The sequence below is a fragment of the Marmota monax genome, unplaced genomic scaffold (genome assembly GCF_021218885.2).
Source record: "Marmota monax isolate L192 unplaced genomic scaffold, Marmota_monax_Labrador192_F-V1.1 WCK01_AAM20220418_F8-fsc00218, whole genome shotgun sequence".
Taxonomy (NCBI): Eukaryota; Metazoa; Chordata; class Mammalia; order Rodentia; family Sciuridae; genus Marmota; species Marmota monax.
In genome coordinates this window covers 2,180,806-2,201,632 of record NW_026694764.1, presented here as the reverse complement: position 1 = coordinate 2,201,632, position 20,827 = coordinate 2,180,806, and the positions used below count along the sequence as shown (strand labels likewise).

The following is a 20,827-nucleotide window of genomic DNA, read 5'->3' as shown; positions in this document are numbered from 1 at the left end:
TCTTCAGAAAGAGATGAATCCATCCACTTTACAAATGGAGAAATAAAAGGTAAGACCTTGGATTCCAACCCAAGCTGGGACTCCAAGCTGGGCTCAATCTACCATTTCACACAGCCAGTCAGGAAACCTAAGGATGTCCTATCCATCGGGCGATGCAGGGTGGCTGGAGAAACTCCCAAGGACGTCCAGGAGGAGGCGGGCGAGGAAGGCAGCCCGCCCCTCGCGCTCCAGACCTCTGGGCGTCCCTCCGCCACTCCGCCTGCGCCTCCCGGAGGGACTTGGCAGCCTGCAACCCGCGCCCCCTCGCCAGTTACCCACTTGCTGCGCCCCGCTCCGGCTGTGCCCGGTTTGGGCTGCAGGGATGGCGAGTGCCTGCTTGCTTTACCCACGCCGCTGCTGCTCGGACGCCAACTCTGAGCACCCGGGGTCCGCACCCTGCCATCGCCCAGGTAAATAAATGTCCATCTCCGGGTCGCCTTTGTGACGCCCCGCCCGCCCGCCCGCACGGCTCTGCTCAGCACCACAGGTCTCAGGGGCTCACACTTGGAGTCGCCAAGTCAGTTGATGGTGTGTAGAGGGCATCGAGCAACCCGCGCTGACTGCCCAGGAGAAGACCCTACCGGCGCTTGGAGGCAGGGGGCTCGCGTGGCACTCGGGGTAAACATGGTCATGCACTCTACCCTTCCATGCAAGGAAGAGGTTCTGTTGGGAAATTGGGGCTCAGTCCACAACCTGTCGGGTCCTGACCTAGCCTCTGGGTCCCTCCAAGCCTCTGGAGACCCAGCTTTTGCGCCTCTCTTTAGGAAGTCGCTGTTGCAGGCTTTACCCTGGGGCTCTCCTTTCTTCTCTTTGGACAAGGCCCCCCCAAGAAAGGCCAGAAGCAAATCTGAACGTTTGCTAGAGAGCTGCCCCACCTTTTCAATCCCTGCCGCCTCCTCCTATCCAGGATGTGGTTTTCCTAACCCACCCACCTTCCTTGGCCCTTCCCTACTCCAGCCAGGGAGTTGGTGCCCAAAGAGATCTCCTCAATGTCCAATGCCCCCGAGAAGAAAATTGAGTGTACTGTTTGTCCCCAGGTAGGCTGCATCTCCAGACTCCCCCTCCTTCCCTACCCAAAGTCTTCAAAGCTGCCCCTTTGTCACTTGACCCTTGAGCCTCATTTCTCCCTCTAACTGCTTTCTTTTCTTTCCTCTTCTGTCCCCCACCCCCTCCTTTCCCCTGCTCATCCTCTTATCCTGGCTCCTGCCATCTCTTGCCCTGGAAAACCAGCGAGAAATTCCAAAGAAAGTGAACAAGAAGGTTCCAGGAAGGACATTTTTATTCTTCAGGGCAAAGCTGAGGTCTCTTAGACATGGGCCAGCTGTTGAGTCCAGATGACTAATCAGAATGCTCAGCCAGAAGAACTGGAATCCTTTTTCTTCTTGGTCATTTGTATCCCTTGGGTAAACCTATGTCTCTGTTCAAAAGAAGAAATATGGTTAACATGCAAAGCTTTTCTTCTAAAGCCTAAAGAATAAGGAACACCGGTGTAATAGGAAATCTAAATTCTTAGTACCTTTTCCAAATCTAGCTGGACTTTCTCACTTGTTTTCCTTTCCATGAAGCTAACCGCAGGCATTTCTCCTAAAAAAAAAAAATGGATATAAAAAAGTTCAATATGTTCCCAGTGGCAAGTGCTGGTTTCTGAAATGTCTCTGAATATTGCTGTCCCCTGTTCCTGAGCATGAGCTCCAAGATAAAGATGGGGTGGGATGGCATAGAAGAGGCCCCACTGAGCCAGGAGGGGATCAGGAGATTCTAGGAGAGTGTTAAAAGAGGCTGGTGATCATGGGGAAGGAGCAGAAGAGAGACTCTCATGCAAGGACTCCTATGTAGCCATTGAAAACAATAAGCCACATTGTTTGACTCAAAGGGATTTTACTTGGGTATTGCTGGATCATAATATTAAGATGCAAGGAAATGTGTATAATAGTGCTCCAAATGTACATGTTTGCATATGATTATATAACAAGAATATCCAATATAACATAGGATGGATACGCAGTTAAATTTTAATTTCAGAGAAACCAAGAATCATTTCATGGGGGCATACGTATATTTAAAAATGCTTTGTTTCTATGAAATCCAAATTTGATTATCATCTGGTAATTTCATTTGCTCAATCTGGCAATCCTATTGTATAAGAATGGAGAGGGGTTGGGGATTTAGCTCAGTAGCAGAGTGCTTGCCTAGTGCAAGGCCCTCAGCCCTGAGTTCGTTCCTCAGCCCTGAAGGAAAAGAAAAAAAAAGAAATGAAGAAAAGAGAAATAGCCCTAATAGCACCCCCAGTAAATATGAATTAGTTCATTTTTAAAAAATCATTGCATATATTGATGATAAAGAAGTTAGAAGAAAAGATTTAGATCTACCTTTGTGTAGAGAGTATGTGACATACATTAAATGGAAAAGGCAAATGACTATATAAAACTAATATGTGAATATAATGAATATATAAAACTAATATGTGGGGAAACCGAAACAATTCAAGCCATGCATATGTTTGTCAGGGTTTGTGTGAAAAAAAAGATAAAGCTTTGAAAAAGGACACCCACAAGGCTGTTGAAATCTCAGGGCATAGGAGTGGGGAAGGGTAAGAGTGGGGAATGATTAATTACCTTTGATTCCATACTCTTTAATATGATATTATATCAGGTAGTTTCAACAAAAATCTAGTACTTTGTATTTTAAATAATATCAAACAAACAAACCAGTCCAGAGCTTAAGAACATAAATTTTAGAGCTATATATGTGAGGATTATGGACTGGGTTCTGGCACTTTATAATTGCACAATCCTGGGAAAGGTAGTCTACCTTTCTGTTCAGTTTCCTCACCTGTAAAATGAAGATAAAATACCTGTTTTTATTGTTTACAATGAAGATTAAGTCAGCCACTCGACCAGCACGCTAGCTTCATAATAGAGGTTCGAAGCATAGAAATTAACTAATGAGTTTAAATTAAATTGACATGACTCTCAGTTACCTTTTTTGCTCAGCTCAGAGATGGCTCCTCCTAGCTCCTGCCTCCAGCCACCTAATGCGGTAGCGAGGTTAACACGAGAGGCCATCGAGAGAGAGAGAGAGAGAGAGAGAGAGAGAGAGAGAGAGAGGGAGGGAGAGAGAGGGAGAGAGAGAGAGGGAGGGGGGGAGGGGGGAGAGAGGGGAGGGGGAGGGGGGAGGGGGGCGGGGAAAGAGAGAGAGAGAGAGAGAGAGAGAGAGAGAGAGAGAACACAAGCCAGGGAGTGAGCTTTTATTGGGGAACAAAAAATTAAAGGGAAAATTCCATCCAATGAAGGTTGAGGGGGGCAGCATTCCAAGGTCAGGGTCAGTGATTGGTCTTCAGGTCAGTGGTCAGGCACACCCCCACACGGACAAGCCTTCGCACCTGAGACAGGGTGGGGAAGGCTCTGACAAAGCTTGCCTGAGAGCCTCTCACCCAGCCAGGGAGGTAACTCAAAAATCATGTTCGAGAATGGCTTCCCACAATTAACCATTATTCAAGAGCTCAGCATTGCAACTTGCATACAATTGTTAACTACCTCTAATACCAACTCACAATAAAATGACCTAGGATATTAAAAAAAACATAATATTGAGGGAGATGGCTGCAAATCCTGATCTGCTTAATTTTTTTTTTTTTTTTGGTGGGGAGAGGACTGGAGCTTGAACTTGGGGCACTCAACCACTGAGCTACATCCCCAGTCCTATTTTTAATATTTTATTTACAAACAGGGTCTCACTGAGTTGCCTAGCACCTCATTTTTGCTGAGGATGGTTCTGAACTCTTGATTCTGCTGCCTCAGCCTCCTGAGCTGCTGGGATTTCAAGCGTGTATCACCACGGCTGGCTTAAAGCAATCGTGACCTGCTGGAGGCAAACCACCAACTGACTTAGAATCTGGAGCAAGACACGTTTTCTTTTTTTTTTTTTTTTAATTTTTAATATTTATTTTTTAGTTATCGGCGGATACAACATCTTCGTTTTGTATGTGGTGCTGAGGATCGAACCTGGGCCGCACGCATGCCAGGCGAGCGCGCTACCGCTTGAGCCACATCCCCAGCCCGCAAGACACGTTTGCTCTCTGACCCTTCTGCACCATTCCAGGCCCATGTCTCCCTCAATGATCTACACCTTCAGGAAGAGAGAGACTGGCTATCCTTGGTTTCACTCCAGTTTTAGAGCATTTTGCCATGTGTTGGTGCTTTGCTAGGAGCTGGGGACTCAAGAGATCTGGTTCTACTTTCTAAGGTGATCCAGTATCTAGGAGGTAACACAAATAAACCTTGGGCACACAGAGAAGTTAGGGAAAGGCCCGTTCAGTTGCAACACTGCGTAGCATCCTGCAAGTCTTGGACTTCTGTAAGATACTATCCAAATGGTTCACTGCCATGTAAGGAGAGAAGAGAGGCTGCTTACCTGATGTTGACATAGGGTGGGAAGGGGAAGTAGGATACCACACTGAGAACATCCCCTTAAAATGTCATAGGCTGCCTCATCTTCTGTAAGAAAGGCAGTCTTTGGCTTGTGCTCAGCCTTCAAAGGCAGGTTCATGGTTCTGTTTTTGTTTCTCTGTGCTTTCTGTGTTGAATTTTCAGAAAAACGAGGAAATTTTTTTCTATATTTTGTCTTTGGACGAACATCTCTCTCAGCGGTGGATGTTTGATTTCCAGCAGGCTCACTTGGAAAGGACAGAGGAAGAATTTTTGGCTTTCCAGATGGATGATGTTTCCCAGACTCTGAGACTGAATAACACTTACCCTGCAATTGTGAGTAATATTTCAAATTAAATAGTGACCTCATTGGTTGAACAGTATAGTTGATTAGATTATCTGAAAACTTTCTACAAGAAGCACCTACATAGGATGGATGAAATATGACAGATATTCAATTGAAATTCATAGTTGACTTTTAAGTGAGAGAGAGAAAACCAAGTTCCAGGAATGAAGGTCTGAATGGTTGCTGTGGTTTGAAGAGGTCCCCTCCAAAATCCACATATGGCCAGTGTGATAGTATTAAGAAGCAGGGCCTCTAAGAGGTCATTAGATCATAGGAGCCGGAGACTCAGAGATCTGGCTCTCCCTACAGTTGCCCAGCACTGTGGTGCATGCCCATTGATGGAATTAAGGACTTTATGAAAGCAGCTTCATGCGGCATTTGAATTAACTCGCTCTTCCACCTTCTGCTCCAGGAGGATGAAGCAAGAATACCCTCACCAGAAACCAAATGCTAATACCTTGATCTTGGATTTCTAACTTTCAGAATTGTGAGAATTAAATTTCGGTTCTGTATAAATTACCTTGTCTGTGGTATTCTGTTACAGCAGCACAAATAGACCATGACACAGGTTAAGCAAATGAGCAGACACTTGGTTTTGGGAGGAGATGTGGGGTCAATCTTGTAAGTAGGGGCTTGGATGAGAGAAATGTCCCATTCACATAAGGTGGGAAAATGGAAGTAACAATCCCCTCTCCCTGCCCAATGTTGGGACTCTTAAAGGCTAAATTATGGTATCTAAGAGAAAAGAATCAGCTAATTAAAAAAGGAAAGTGGTAGAGAGCTTTCCTATTTTGGGCAGAGTTTGAATGTGGAGAAGCAAAAAAAAAAAACAAAAAACAAAAAAATGTGTCCCTGCAAACTCAAAATCACAGGCCCATACCATTGCAGTGCTTAGGGTTCAGATTTATATTAGCCTCATTTTTGGAGAAAACATAAGCAGAAAAAATTAACATAAAATTGGGAAGTAATCACACAATACCTCTGGAAGGTACATAACCTCAAAATAGATCATAAAGGATTCTCACAAGTAGAGATCCACCAAATAGAAACTCACAGTTCAAATTTACAAATACTTGTGGGAACAATCCACCTTGAGTAAATCAAAACAAATAGTAGTGTTAATATCCAAGAAATTCAGATAATAGAATTATATCTAGCTAAACTATCATTCAGAAATTCAGGGGGAAAAAGCTCATTTTCAGGAAATTAAAAATTTACTACTCACAGGTTCTTGCTGAAAGGACTACTGATACATACATCAGGCAGAGAGGAAACCATGGCAAGAAGGAAAACTTGTGATCCAAGAAAGAATGTGAGCAAAGAGAAGGGTAAACTTGTGAGTATAACCAAATAGGCATGAATTGCATATCGTAACAATAACGCTAATGACTAAAGAGGAGTAGTATGAAAACAAAGCAGATCAGAATTATGGAAACATTTTAATATAAAATAGGATTAAAGGGTTTGAGTTAGCATATTTTCAAATCCATATACGTTTGTAAAGAGAGTTGAGATAAAGATTCACTGTGGACTTTATTAAGTTTTCATATTTAAATGTTATTAATATTTCTATTATTAAAATAATAGAAAGAAAATGCAAAATTGCCAAATCAATAGAAAAGAAGAAAAATAAGAAAATAAACTTGTTCCATGTAACAGAAGGCAGGGGAGGGAAAAGCAGCTGAAGTAGTAATGAATAAGTGTGGTAAATGGAAGGCTTCTCAAAAGGTGGTGAAAAGAACTACTGTCAGTATGGCAGTATGTAAAAACGTGGATGTATAACTGATGTGATTCTGCAATCTGTATACGGGGTAAAAATGGGAGTTCATAACCCACTTGAATCAAATGTATGAAATATGATATGTCAAGAGCTATGTAATGTTTTGAACAACTAATAATAAAAAAAAAGAAAAAAAAAGAACTACTGTCAATATCATTAGATGTAATAAAGGCACCATGGTTAAGTGAAAAAAAAAATGACCATATTTAAAAATGTATCTTTAAATGGTGAAATAGCAAGATATCTTGAATTTGCTTTGAAATATTTCAGGAAAAAATGAAAGAAAAAATAAAAATACAAAAAGAATGGAAAAAGTAAATATGGAAAACTTTTAATTATTGTATCTCAGGGATGAATACATAGGTTTTCTTTGTATTAGCTTTCTACTTTCATTTAAAAAATTTTATAGTTCTAATTGCCTTTATTTTATTTGCTTATTTTCATATGGTGCTGAGAATTGAACCCAGTGCCTCATGCCTCAAGCTCTCCGCCACTGAGCTATAGCCCCAGCCCTCTACTTTCATTTTATTTGAATGTTTTTATAATAATTTTCTTAAAAATTAAGAAGATTGATTCTATTGTCATTAGGTCTAAAAAATTTATTCCCTCGCTTTCTTTCTCAAGAGACAATTGGAGAATATATCTATCAAATAAGTAATAAACCAAGAAAAAAAAGGAAGACCTGACCTGAGATTTGAAGAAAAGAATTCTAACTTTGGAAAAAGTGGAAGAAATTCCCAGGATGAGCTAGGGAATAACATGCTCCCAACATGAAATCAATAGAATACCTGGTGTGTTTAATTAAACTGAGGGGAAAATTTCTGATCTGGTAGAATCTTTTAAGGATGATTTAGTGATAGGTAACTAGAAAGTGAAACAAATGAAAAAAAAGGAGGCAACTACTAACTTCAGGGGAAACAAAGAGTTGTATAAAAAAGTAAATCTGATCATATGGCAAATCATTTATAATGTTTACATGGTCAGAGTAATGTAATATTCAGTACTGATTTAACCAGAATGAATGAAGTCAATAAATTGAGGGGAGGGAATGAAGAAACTTGAATGAAACCTGTATTCCTAAATCCTAATAAGTCAGTAGATAATATCTAAAATTGAAAAGAATCAGTAAAAGAAAGTGCTTTAGAAATATGGAGGTTGCCGGGGACTATGCTGCATGCCTGTAATTCCAGCAATTCAGGAGGCTGAGGCAGGATGATCAAGTTCAACCAGCCTCAGCAACTTAATAAGGCTTCCTAAGCAACTTAGCAAGACCCTGTCTCTAAATAAAATATGAAAAGGGCTGGGGATGTTGCTCAGTGGGTAAGTGCCCCTGGGTTCAATCCCTGGGACCAAAAAAAAAAAAAAAAAAAAAAAGAAAGAAATATAATATGCAGGTAATTTATCATAGGAAACAGCGAAAAGAGAAAAATAAGAGTATTTGTGTCTATGAAGCCATTAATATGAAAGGAAGCGGTGGGGATTTTATTTTAATTTTAACTGAGACTATAGGAGGCAATTAATAAGGGCCATAATAAATAATTAAACTAGATAATATATTAGAAGTTGATAGATACTATGAAAAATACAGAGGAAGGTGAGGGGTGGTGGGCATGTGATGGGGAGGGGTTGCAATTTTAAATGGGTTGTCAAGGGATGCTCCTTGTGAAGGTGTCATTTGAGCAAAGACTTGAGGTGGCTCTTTGAATATGGCAGGGAGTGGGGTGACGGGGTGACTTTCCGGCAGAGGAAACAGCCAGGGAAAATGCTCTAAGGCACCGTGTGCTCAGGAAAACCACCAGGAGGCCAGCGGGCTGGGAAATGAGATGGAGAGGTGATGAGGAGGAAAGAGAGGCGCAGAAGACGCAGGGCCCAGAGGCCCTTGTTCAGATTTCGACTGTGTGAAATGGGGGCGGGAACGGTACAGAATGTTGAGCAGAGGAATGAAATTATTGTATTTTTAAAGGCTCGTGTTGACGGCCGTGGTGAGAACACACTGCAGTGGGCAAGGTGGGTGGTAGGGAGCCCAATGAGGAGGCGACAGCAGCAATTCGGGGTTGGAGGTGACGGTGGCTGGCACCAGGGTACCCACACTGATGGAAGGATGGCAGTCAAGGATGCACCTGAAATTGTGGCCTGAGCAGTTGGAAGGATAGAGTTGCCATCGCAGGAGATGGGCAAAGCAGTGGCGGAGAGGATGCCATTTCGGATGTGTTATGATTAAGCTGCCTGCCCAGCATTCAAGCATCGATGCCTGAATCGGCAAGGATTCCTGAATCTGGAGTTTAGGGTAAAAAGTTGAGACTGAGATATAAATTTAGGAGTGTCAGTTTACATATGGCATTAAGAAAAAAAAAAAGGAGATTAGATGAAATGACTGAGGCAGCAGGTGTAGGAATAATAGAGACCAGAGACCACAATGGTGCTCCAAGTGTGGAAGGAAACTCCTGTCCCTCCCAAAGCTGAAGCTAAAGCAAAGGCTCCCAAGACAGTGCTAAAAGGTGGCCACACACACACACACACACACACACACTTGCCCATCATCCCACCTTCTGCCCTAGGCCCTGTGACTCCCCAGTCCACCCAGATATCCTTCAAACAGCACCGCTGGGAAAGATCAGCTCCACCCCTCTGCCATCAAGCTGCACCTGACCACTGGGTCTGCCATAAAGAAGGTACGATGACAACACACTTGGGTTTTTCGTGGGTGTCAAGACCAAAAAGCATCTGAACATACTTTAAAGAGGCTCTCATATATCGATGTGGCCAAGGTCAACACCCTGACCAGACCTGGTGGAGACAGAAGGCATGATTAACTGGCTCCTGATTATGATGCTTTAGGTGTTGCCAAAAAAAAAAAAAAAAAAATAGGATCAGCTAAACCGAGTCCTGCTGGTTAATTTCAATTACACATATTTTCACCATAAAAAAAGGAGATAAGAGACTGAGCTCTGCCCTGTCCCCATTTATTAGGAGGTTAGAGGGGGTGTCTAGTGGAAACCAGAAGAGTGGAGTCCCCTGGAAGCCAAGAAAAATGAATTGAGGAAGAGGGAGGGATGAGCTGGGGTGTTAAAAGCTCATTATATTTTTTAATTTTAATATTTATTTATTTATTTTTAGTTTTTCGGCGGACACAACATCTTTGTTTGTATGTGGTGCTGAGGATCAAACCCGGGCCTTATGCATGCCAGGCGAGCGCGCTACCGCTTGAGCCACATCCCCAGCCCTAAAAGCTCATTATTAATTGATGACTAAGAAATGAGAATTAGATTTAGCCAGGCAAAGGTCATTGATGATTTTGAGAAGAGCACTTTTGGTAGAGTTGGAGGAAGTAGTGGGTTCAAAAGCCGGTATGGAGTGTTTGTGAGAACATAGACAGTGAGTTCAAATATTTTGCTACCAAGGGAAACAGAGATAATATGATGGCTCTCTGGCAGGAAATGGATGAAGAGAAGTATTTTTTGTTTTTCTGGTTTTGGGTCGTTACTATTAAAGTTAAGGACAGCACCATGAAACTACCTAGTGTACACTATATCAGTCCCCAGTTCTCAAAATAAATAAATAAATAAAAGATGCCTTCCATGTAAGGTCAGAGAGAATACCATGGGTAGAAGTGTTACTATCACCTCTTTAAACATTCATAACAAATATTTGAACATAGCGGGGAGAACTGTTTTGAGATTTTGTCGTTGCTTGCATGTACAGCGCATTTAACCTCTCCGTGTTGCAGAAGAGAGAAGAGAGAACTGCTCTAATGGGGTAGCAGTGACCTTGTGCAGGCAAGAAGGAAGGATGTGGAGCATCAGGAAGGGATAAGTGTTTGACAGGAGCACAGAAAGCCCTTCTATGATAGTGGATGGGAAGGCAGCGGATGTGAATATAGATGCTGGTAAGGAGGGGGCTCTGGTGTTGAGTGGTTGTGGCTGTCCTCTTTTCATGAACAAGTAGATAAATCTTTGTCCCCATTTTCCACAAAATAAGAAAGAAGCTCAGGGAGGGTGCACAGAGTAAGTTGCAGATGCTTTAGATGTTGCCAAAAAAATTAGGATCAGCTAAACCGAGTCCCGTAAAACTCAAGAGTTTCTGACCACAAATAAATCCAGTCCCATGGTTATTATAGCTCCCCCCACCTTCAAACAAATATGTAGGTGTCCTTGGTTACAGGTTGGAGCATTTTGAAGGGGAGTAATCATCTTCACTCTTTTTAAAAAAATTTTTTTTTAGTTGTAGATGGACACAATACCTTTATTTTGTTATTTTTTTTTAATGTGGTGCCGAGGATCGAACCCAGTGCCTCACACATGCTAGGCAAGCGCTCTACCACTGTGCCACATCCCTAGCAATCAACTTCACTCTTATGTTGGTGCATAACAAGTATCTGATCAAACAAACAAACAAACAAAAAACACAGGCAACTTAGAGATAAATATCAGTATTAAGGTAACTTATAGGTGATTTTGATGTGCAGCTAAGGCTGGTCATCACTTGGCTGAGGCAGCAATTCTCAAACTTGAAACACCCAGGAAATCTTGTCATATTCTTTCAAAATTTTTTTTCCTATAGTTGTAGATGGATAGCATGCCTTTATTTTATTTGTGTATTATTTTTTTTTATGCCGTGCTAAGGATCGAACCCAGTGTCTCATATGTGCTAAGCAAGTGCTCTGCCACTGAGCTACAGCCCCAGCCCTCACCCTGCATATTCTGATTTAGCATTTCTAGAGAAGGGGACTGAGAGTCTGTCTTTCTAACCAACTTCTGGGTGATGCTGAGGTTGATGGTCCATAGACCTGCAGTTTAAAAAGCAAGGAGCCAAAGGCAGAAGGAACCCAAGCATTCTTGTCTGGCAACAGATTGGATAAACATAAGGCAGCATGACTATAAAAAGATCCTAAAGGAGGGCTGGGGATATAGCTAGTTGGGAGAGTGCTTGCCTTGCATGCACAAGACCCTGGGTTTGATCCCCAGCACCAAAAAACAAAAAACAAAACAAAACAAAAAAAGATCATAAAAGGAATAAAGTTCCCATACGTGTCAAAGCTACAACATGGATGAGTCTTGAAAACGTTATGCTAACTGAAGGAAGCCAGTCACAGAGGACCACAGAGGATTTGACTAATATAAAATGTCCACAGAACCTGGGAAAAGGAAGGAATGGGGAGTAGCTGCCAGTGGGCCCAGGGTTTCTTTTTGGGGCGATGAAAATGCCCTGGAATTAGAGAGTGGTGATGGCCACATAACACTGTGAAAGTCAAATATGTCACTAATGGTGAATTTCATGGTATCTTACTATAGTGATAAAAAAAGCAAAAAGATCTCATTAGTTCTGATATTCTGTAAGTTCTATGAACTGAAGGGTTTAGAAAGGTAAACAGCTCTCTGTCCAAAGAGGAGTTGAGGTCTTTGGAGAGAAGTTGTGGTGACTTTTCTGTCTTGTACAAAAGAAGGGAACAACTTGGCACAGCAATGCACTAACAAGGCACTGAGGGCCCTGCAGGTCCTGAAAGTTGTAGAGGGTCAGAGGTGATCAGAAATATCAGGGGAGGTCATGGGTACTCCTTGAAGGTCAATTATGTATGCTAAATTCACTGAAAGGAATTCACTAAAATCCTTTTTGGAACCAAGCAAAAAATAAATATGGGAACCTTTAATATATGTGCTATGACAAATTGGGCCAGTATCTGCTCTTTCACGTCACTTTTTTTTTTTTTAAGAATATGAATTAGCTATTGGCATCATGATAAAACGACTAATTGCTACTCACCCTATGGAGGACGTACTCATTTTCTGAATACTTTTGGTTGCAATAAACACGGTGGATCTTCCTTTCAGGAGCTGAAATTCTCTTCTCTGAATAAGCACAGAAACAACACCACAAATGATCGCCCTTGACAATGGTTAGCCCAGCTCTCCCCTGACTGCCTGCATGGCGTGTACCTGTGAGCATGAACTGCCCCCAGGCCTGCCCCATCGTAAGTCTCCTGCGTTGCCAGCATCCTCAGCCACACAGGGATGTGGTCACATTGTGCACTCAGGGCAGCGTGCCACCCTGGGGAAGAGACATTTAGCAGGGCTGGGTTTTTAAGGAGATAAGGGGAGCCATTACCACAGGGGCCACACCTGTCTAACAACTCTCTCGTTCTACTCATTTCCAAGATCTGTGATCCAACTAGATGTTGACTGTACACATCATTAGGTTGAAGCCATGTTGTATTGAACTTGTGTTGATGAAGTTGTGGTGCAGGTTGTGTTGGTTGTGTGGAAGCCCAGGCACACTGGAATGAAGGAAGCATGCATGGATCTCTCGCTGTCCAGTTTTCATTGGTCAATTTTGACCCTGGGTAGAGAATTATCATCTAAGGGGTTTACCAGGAAAGATTTATCATCTAAGGGGTTTTAGGCTTTCTCCACCCCCATGTTACCACACGGTGGTAACAAAAACATCGGCCACATTGAGAGCTGTGTCCTCAACACACCTTCACAAAGAATTAATTGAATTGGGCCAAGAGAACAGAAGGTGATACCAAGTGGCCAACACACAGGCCTGATGAAGTTTAGGAGCTACAGATAGCTCTCGTCTGGCCATTGCAGATGGTGGAAAGAACTAGATTTTGTATCAGGAAACATGAGTGTCCAGTCTTATTTCTGCTTTGAGAAAGCCCTGCTTCATTCTTAGATTTCTCATTTATAAAAGGATTCAGGAGCAGGTCTCACTAGGCAAAAATTGTGTGGAGGAGTTCAAAGAGACCCCCCCCCCATTTTGATGACTCCCCATGACTTCCTGACTCCTATGTGTGGTTCTCAGCCCCTGCCCCCATCCCGCCCAGGCCTCTTGGTCTTCCTGGACCATTCATTTAAAGACCTCAGCAGACACACAAGAAGACCCCTCTAGAGCCTGGTGCAGAACTAGAATAGCAGATGAACTGATACACACAAGGAACACCCTTCTCCTCTGCACCATGGAGGACATCCAGTCCCTTGCATCCTGCCCAGGAGAGGCTCTGATCCTTGAGGCTTCCTGCTTCCTCCCCAGGCTTTCCCTGATGCTCACCTTTTCCAAGCTGAGCCTGTCTACCCGGACAGACTTCTTGGTGCTGGGCTAGCACTTGAAGCCTGATGAACTGGCCACAGTGTAGGCAGCACTCTGTCTGCTTGTCACAGCGGGACTCGTGGATCTGCAGCTCCTTCAGGGACCCCGTCAGCTCACAGAACTTGCACTTGATGGAGTCTTGCTGGCGTTCCTCGGTCTGTGGGAGGCAGCAGGAAGGGTATGATCATTGGCCTCTTGGACAGAAGACAGGTCAAGAACCCGAACCCATCTCCCTAGGGAACTGAAGCCAATCAGAGAAGGCGAGGGCAAGGGCCAGAGTACAGGACAGTCTTCTAGGAATCTGAACTCTCTTGGACCCCTGGACCTACAGAAAACCCTCCTATCCAACATCTGAGGATGGGGGGAATGTGTTTTCCTGAGGGGGGCTGGTTCTTCATTGCTCTCTGAACCCACTTGGGTGAGAAGGCAATGTTTAGAGGGAATTTATGACTAGCTGCTTCTCCCTTTTGCTCTCCTTCTCCCATGTTGGACTGCTTGACTGTAGAGGAGGAATCGCACCTGACTCTTACTGCATGCAATTCCAGCAAGAGCTTCTGTACTTTACTGACACATCTCACACCTGATTTAAACAGAGAAAGAATGACAGAGAGAGAGAGAGAGAGAGAGAGAAAGAGAGAGAGAGAGACTTCACCCCACACTCCCAGCCTTCCCCACATCCACCTTGGTGCTTGGTGTTTCTAGAAGGTGGGGATCAGGTGTGGCTACCTCACTCCTTCTAGCACCTAGCCCAGGGTTCAAGAAGCATTTGCTGGACGAGTTTGAGCTGAAACAGATGCCCAAGCCTGAGGACTTCCAGACAGACAGACAAGGGGGCCCCAAGACGGACTGACATAAAAAAGCAGGAAAGAAGAAGCGATGCTTGTCTGCCCTCCTTTCTTGCTTTCCCTGGTTAGGAATCTTGAAAGAATATTTAAGCTTCCCTGAAACAGGAACCCCTGGTCTTGGCCAGACCCATGAACCTGTAGGGAAAGAATCTGAGAAAGAGAAACTGCAGGCAGAGTCACTCTAGTGTGAGAAAGACAGGGTCATATTCCTTTTTATACATAGGGGCTAAACAGGGGCTGAACAGCTTGCCCACAGGGACCAGGGAGGACTGGACTCTGGCCCCCAAGCCCTAGGTTCCCATCCCTCCTGCCACCTGCTTACCTGCTGGTGCTCATTTTCAAAATGCTCCTTCATCTTCGACTGTGGGACAGGCTCCTCACACTCTGGGCAAAGGACCAGGAACCGCAGGCAGTGGGCCTCGTGGAGGGTGAAGTGGGCAGAAGCCACACTTCTTCTGCTGTGGGAGCCAGGGGGGAGAAAAACAGGCTTATTGTCATGGTATAGAACACAGAGCTTATTTTCTACCCAGGGCCAGCTCCTCGGAGTCCATCAGCACTGAAAATATGATGGCGTTGACCCCACCTGCCCTGCCTTCCCCAATGTTGGTCCAGAATCAGAACAATGCAGTACCTCGTAATAAGTCTAAGGACGATTTACAAAGTTCCTCCAGTGCTGGACCCAGCAGGTGCGAAGAAGCAGGAGGCAGGGATTGCAAGGGGAAACCTTTGGGCGGGGGGGGGGGGGGATAGATAAATTCATTTCCTGGATCGTGGAATGGTTTCATGGGTAATGAACATACATCCCAAGTGGTACTTTAGAGACATCCAGTTTATAGGTCAATTATACATCAGTAAAGCTGTAATCAAAATAAGTAACAAATATTTAATTCTTTCAAAGCTTTTTCCTCATTTTCTGGTGCCTCTGCTGATTCAAGCCAGTTACCCTGCCAGTCCCAGGCTTCCTGCAAGGATGACGACAACTGAGAATCTCCAATGCGAGAGTGATCCATGTCTCTGAGAGGCCACCCACCTGTTCCCTGCTAGAGAGGTCACAAAACCCCTTCTCAGAAACCTCAATGAATCAAGGCTTCTGAGCCTCCCACTTCCTGGGCAGTTAGTTTTTCCAACAATCTTTGTCACTCTCTCAGCTCAGCTATTTTGGACATTCTGGGTCAGGCCTGTCCCAACTGGGCTACTCATACGTGTCAGAACTTAGGTCCTAACTTGGAGTTCTGATAATATGATCTTCACACCAAACTGTGAAAGAAGGGGGCCCATGGAGATTCCCCCCGGACCATTCCCACCCTCGTTTCCATCAATTCTTGCTGGCAGCTTGGGAGGAAGAAGACTATAGAGACTGTAGCCCTACAGGCTCAGATGTCCAGAGAAGAGCCTGTCTAAGTCCCTAGCATGTGGGACTGGGCCAAGAGTGACCATCAAATCTCACTGCTCTTGGTTAGAACAAGCTGCCTGGTCAGAGGCACGTAAGTGGCTTTACCTCCCCTTTCTCCTGTTCCCCACTCTCTACTCTGCCTGTTCCTGTTCCCTGAGATCTTCCTAAGCTTGTTCCGAGGACCAGAGATCTAGAAAGGTCTGGTTGGAGCAAAGCTCTCTGGGGATGTTCCACCCTGGTTCCTGCCGCTGGTAGAGAGCGTTGAGAGTGAGGCTCTTCCACGGGCCAGCTGCCACTCACAGAGAGGTGTGGGCCTGGTACCTGCTCAGCTCGCTCTCAAGGTGATGGTGGAAATGGTCCCTGGGAATCTCCGTGGGTCCCTTTCCTCCCTAAATTGGTGTGGAGGCCACATTATCCGAACTCCAAGTCAGTTTCTAAGTTCCAAGTATGAGTAGCTCAGTCAGGACAATTCTGCTGCATGTTTCACTCCAGGCCTGATCCAGAAAGTCTGAACTAGCTGATCTGAGGGAGGGTACTGAAGCTCAAGTACTGCTGACTACCCTATCCAGAGATCCACAGGGTTTCAACATCCCAACCCCAGGGGATCCCAGTCCCCACCCTCCTGCCCTCCTCGGTGTTTGAATGCAAAGATCACATTGTGTCCTCCTCACTTCAAAAACAGCCTTCTCTGGTCTGACCCTCACTAGTGGTCTCTGCTAGAGAAAGTGCCTTCTTACCAGTTCCCGCACACTTGGAAGTCTCCCTCCATGTTCTGCTCCCTGGACTTTCTCTATTGAGTTTCGTTTCTCAGGACGAGAAAACAAAACCGAAAGTGTTACAACAGCCCAGCCCACAACCCCAGGGAGGGAGGGGAATCTCTGAATTTGGAACCCAGACACTCCCAGGAAGCCTCTCTGCAGCAGGTGCAGCCCCTGCCAGTTCCCTGGACCTATGCTGTCCCCCTGTGCTGCTGTCACAGGCTGTTTCTACAACCTCAAGAGCAGGAGTCAGAGGCCAGACGTCCCCACATGCTTTGCTCCCTCTGGGTCTCCATCCCCTTTCCCTGCCATTGACTTCCCACTCCTACCCCTTTTCTTGCTCTTCTGTGGTCCTTCCTCTGCAGGGAAGAGATGGCTTTTCATGCTGAACTCCAGGGCTGCTCTCTGAAGAAGCTAATCCCGGACCCTCTGCACCCTGCTCTTGTGCCAGTCAGTCATGACTTTGAAAATGGGGTCGGTGGCAGCTATCCCCACTCCTCGGCTTATACCCAAAGGACTTTAAACAGCATATTACAGGGACACAGCCACATCAATGTTTATAGCAGCACAATTCACAATAGCTAAACTGTGGAGCCAACCTAGATGCCTTTCAATAGATGAATGGAAACTTTGGTATATATATACACAATGGAACTTTACTCAGCATTAAAAGAGAATAAAATAATGGCATTTGCAGGTAAATGGATGGAGTTGGAGAATATAATGCTAACTGAGCAAGCCAATCCCCAAAAAACAAAGGCCGAATGTTTTCTTTGATATGAGGATGCAGACGCATAGGTAGGATGCATGCGATTGGGGAAGAGCATGGGAGGAGTGGAGGAACTTTAGATAGGGCAAAGGTGAAGGAGGGGAAGGGCGGGGATATGGGGGTAGGAATGACAGTGGAATAAGTGAGACATCATTACCCTAAGTACATGTAAAGACACGAATGGTGTGGAAATACAACCACTGACGTGAAAAATTGTGCTCTACATGTGTAATATGAAATGAATTGCATTCTGCCACCATGTATAACAAATTAGAATAAATAAATAATAAAAAAGAAAAACGCAAACTAAGAATAAAATTGAAGAAAAAGAAAAAGAAAATGGGGTCGGTGGAAGAAATTTGGATGCAGAGTGCTGTGCCGGGTTTCTGTTCTCATGACTAAAAGGCTCAGGGGTCACTCTAGTTAAACTGGGCTAACTGGGCTGCATGAAATAACCACACAAGAGACACAAATACCTTTTTCTTTGGGGTTGCTGTGACGGCTCCTCTGACCTTAACGGTCTGCAGAAAGAGAGAGAGAGCGCGAGAGCTTGTGCTGACCCCTTTTATAGAGGAGAAGCTATTCAAATGAGGCAAGGGGTCAGGTTTCAGGGGGCTGAGTCTATCTTCATGATGTCCACTGTCAGCAGGTTGACTGACACCTGGGTAGGCCACACCCAAGGGCACAGTAAGAGGAGGGGACACACACAAGGCACTTCCATGGAAGATTCTCTCCTAAACAGGGCAAGGGGTTATATTACAAAGGAACAGGTGAGCATAGCTTCACCCATGGGGCTGTAGCAAGACACACCCATTTCTGTGACTGAGCGCCTCAGCACCCAGCTGGGGAGTGTAACTCAGTCACTCGTAAGGTTGGCCTCCCACAGTGCTGTGTTCCCAGACTATAGGCTTTGGATCACATCGTGGGAATGGAGTCACATATACCATTTGGCAGGTTGGTGGCCAGGGGAAAGTGCCTATCTCCCTGAACTTTCCCCACCGGCACCCGCCCCAGTGCTGGGGATCCAACCTGGGGCTTTGCATGCTAGACTCTGCTATTGAGCTACAACGGCAGCCCTTTTAATCTTATTTCAAGACAGGGTCTCACTAAGTTGTCCAGGCTGGCCTCAAACTTGCAATCCTCCTGCCTCAGCCTCCCATGTAACTGGGATTAGAGGTATGTGCCACTACACTCAGCAAGCTTGTCCTTCTGATTATAAAGTAATCATAGCAAACACTGATATAATGCCAAGTGGTAGGCATTGTGAGAAGATCCTGTTATTGTCATCCCATTTTCAGCTAATGAAACTAAAGTACCAAGGGGCTTTATAATCTGCACAAGTCGCATAACCAATAGGCAGCTCAACCAACCAGGCTTTGAACACAGGCAACCTGGCGTTAGGTTTCTCTCCTGGAATAGCCAGGGACTGATAGCTTGAGTTATCTTAGCCTTTTTGAGATTCTGTTGACATTCTCTTGTTTATTGGACCACATGGTTGGGGGGATGTCCCAGTAATTGTGTGCAAAATTGTTTTTGCCTGAGGAGGCACCCAGAACCCCAAATAAATAAGAATGACTAGACCAGTCTTTGAATCTTTGAGGGTCAAAGAAACCATGTTCTGGGGTTGGGGCTGTAGCTCAGTGGTAGAGCATTTGCCTTGCATATGTGAGGTACTGGGTTCGATCCTCAGCACCACACAAAAATAAACAAATAAATAAAGATACTATACCAACTACCACTAAAAAGGAAAGAAAGAAAGTTCTGTTAAAGGCAACACATGTCCAAAGTAATAATGCATAATTGAATTAAGTGAACATATAACATTTGCAAATTTGTCTACTAGTGTTTGTTCTTTTCAAAAGAAGAAGTGGTGTGTGTTTAGTTAGATCAATAAAAGTGACAAAACAGGGTTGGGGGCATTGAGTAGTGGTAGAGTGCTTGCCTAGCATGTGTGAGGCCCTGGGTTTTGTTCCCAGCAGACACACATTCAATAAATATGACAAAAGAGTGTATTTAGCAGCTCAGTGAAAACTGAAATATATTTGCACTGCATAATGTTAGTTTGGTCAACAATGGGCCAGAACAAGACAGTGGTCTCTTAAGATTATAACTGAAAAACCCCTATCACCTAGTAATGCTATGGCTTCTCTCACATCTTAGCACAAAGTGTTATTTGTGTTTATGGTAATGCTGCTGTATGCAAACCTATCGTGTGGATACAATTACCAGTTGTATACAAGTATTTCACACACAATTGTGTACAGTGCATACTTGATAATAATGGTAAATGACTAGGTCACTGGTATATGGGTTTGCTACACTTTCTACTGTTATTTGAGAGTGCTCCTACTTAGAAATCATCATTGAGGGCTGGCGATATAGCTTGGGGTAGAGCACTTGCCTAGCATGTGTGAGGCCCTGTGTTCCAATCTCCCACAGGGCAAAAAATTACTTCATTAAAAATCTAAAAAAAATTTACTGTAAAACAGTTTGCTGTGTTATGCCAGCTGCCGCCTCACCCATCTCATGATTACTGCATTTCTTGGTTCCACTGAGAGGGCGCATTGAGTAATTGATCTACACGGCCTAGTTTTGTTGAGCATGTTCTAGAAAGTTCACACCCCAATGAAATCCCCCAATGACTCATTTCTCAGGGCATGTGCCTACTTTTGAGTGCTGAATGACTGCACTTGTGACTCCATTAAAAACCTTTGAAGACTGAGCCTGTGCTGCTGCAAAGAGGAGAGCCAGGACCAGTATGCTGGGGGCCCAGGAGATGCTGAAGTTCCTCCTGGGTGGACCTGCTGAGGATGGAGGGGAGCCAGCCCCAGGAGTAAGGTAAGGCAAGAAGTGTCTGGGATATAGTGAGCACCAAGCCTTCATGCTGCTCCCCCTGTGAGTGAGCTCACGAAGAATCCCACCCAAGCCAAGGGGCAGTAGGCATGCTGTCATCTAGCTGGCCTAGGATAGCACCCAGGGGGAGAAGAGGGGTGGCCAGAGGGGTTGGGGTGCCACAGAGATGTGGGAACAAGATGCTGAGCTGTTTACATCCCCTCTGGCTCAAGAGACCTACTCCAGAGTGCTCTCTACTGGTGTCCTTAGAGTGTCCAAGATTCAGGCATGGTTTTATTAACAGAAGCACTTTAAACTATGGTGTTTTTTTTTTTTTTTTTGGTATCAGGGATTGAATCCAGTGGTGCTTAACCATTGAGCCACATCCCCAGATCTTTTTAATATTTTATTTAGAGACAGGGACTTGCCCCATTGTTTTAGGACCTCACTAAGTTGCTGAGGCTGGCTTTGAACTCGTGATTCTCTTGCTTCAGCCTCCTGAGCCGCTGGGATTATAGGTATGCACCGACAAGCAGGCTCAGAGAATTCTGT

At 44.5% G+C, this 20,827-nt stretch overlaps 1 protein-coding gene across 3 annotated transcripts; it reads right to left on the bottom strand.

The window, feature by feature from the left end:
* Positions 1–1,300: 1,300 nt before the first annotated feature.
* Xaf1 (XIAP associated factor 1) lies at positions 1,301–16,758 on the bottom strand. Of its 3 annotated transcripts, XM_046425094.1 has the most exons (8): positions 16,654–16,721; positions 15,155–15,247; positions 14,846–14,981; positions 13,640–13,835; positions 12,353–12,438; positions 4,453–4,794; positions 1,556–1,623; positions 1,301–1,456 (listed from the first exon to the last, which is right to left on the bottom strand). In XM_046425094.1, the coding sequence occupies exons 3-7, from the start codon at positions 14,876–14,878 to the stop codon at positions 1,567–1,569; spliced, it is 714 nt and encodes a 237-aa protein (XP_046281050.1). In that variant the 5' UTR covers positions 14,879–14,981; positions 15,155–15,247; positions 16,654–16,721; the 3' UTR covers positions 1,301–1,456; positions 1,556–1,566. The 3 variants fall into 3 exon arrangements, with proteins under 3 accessions (XP_046281050.1, XP_046281049.1, XP_046281051.1); XM_046425093.1 differs by lacking the exon at positions 15,155–15,247 and having other exon boundaries at positions 16,654–16,758; XM_046425095.1 differs by lacking the exons at positions 4,453–4,794; positions 15,155–15,247 and having other exon boundaries at positions 16,654–16,758.
* Between the last annotated feature and the right edge of the window lie 4,069 nt (positions 16,759–20,827).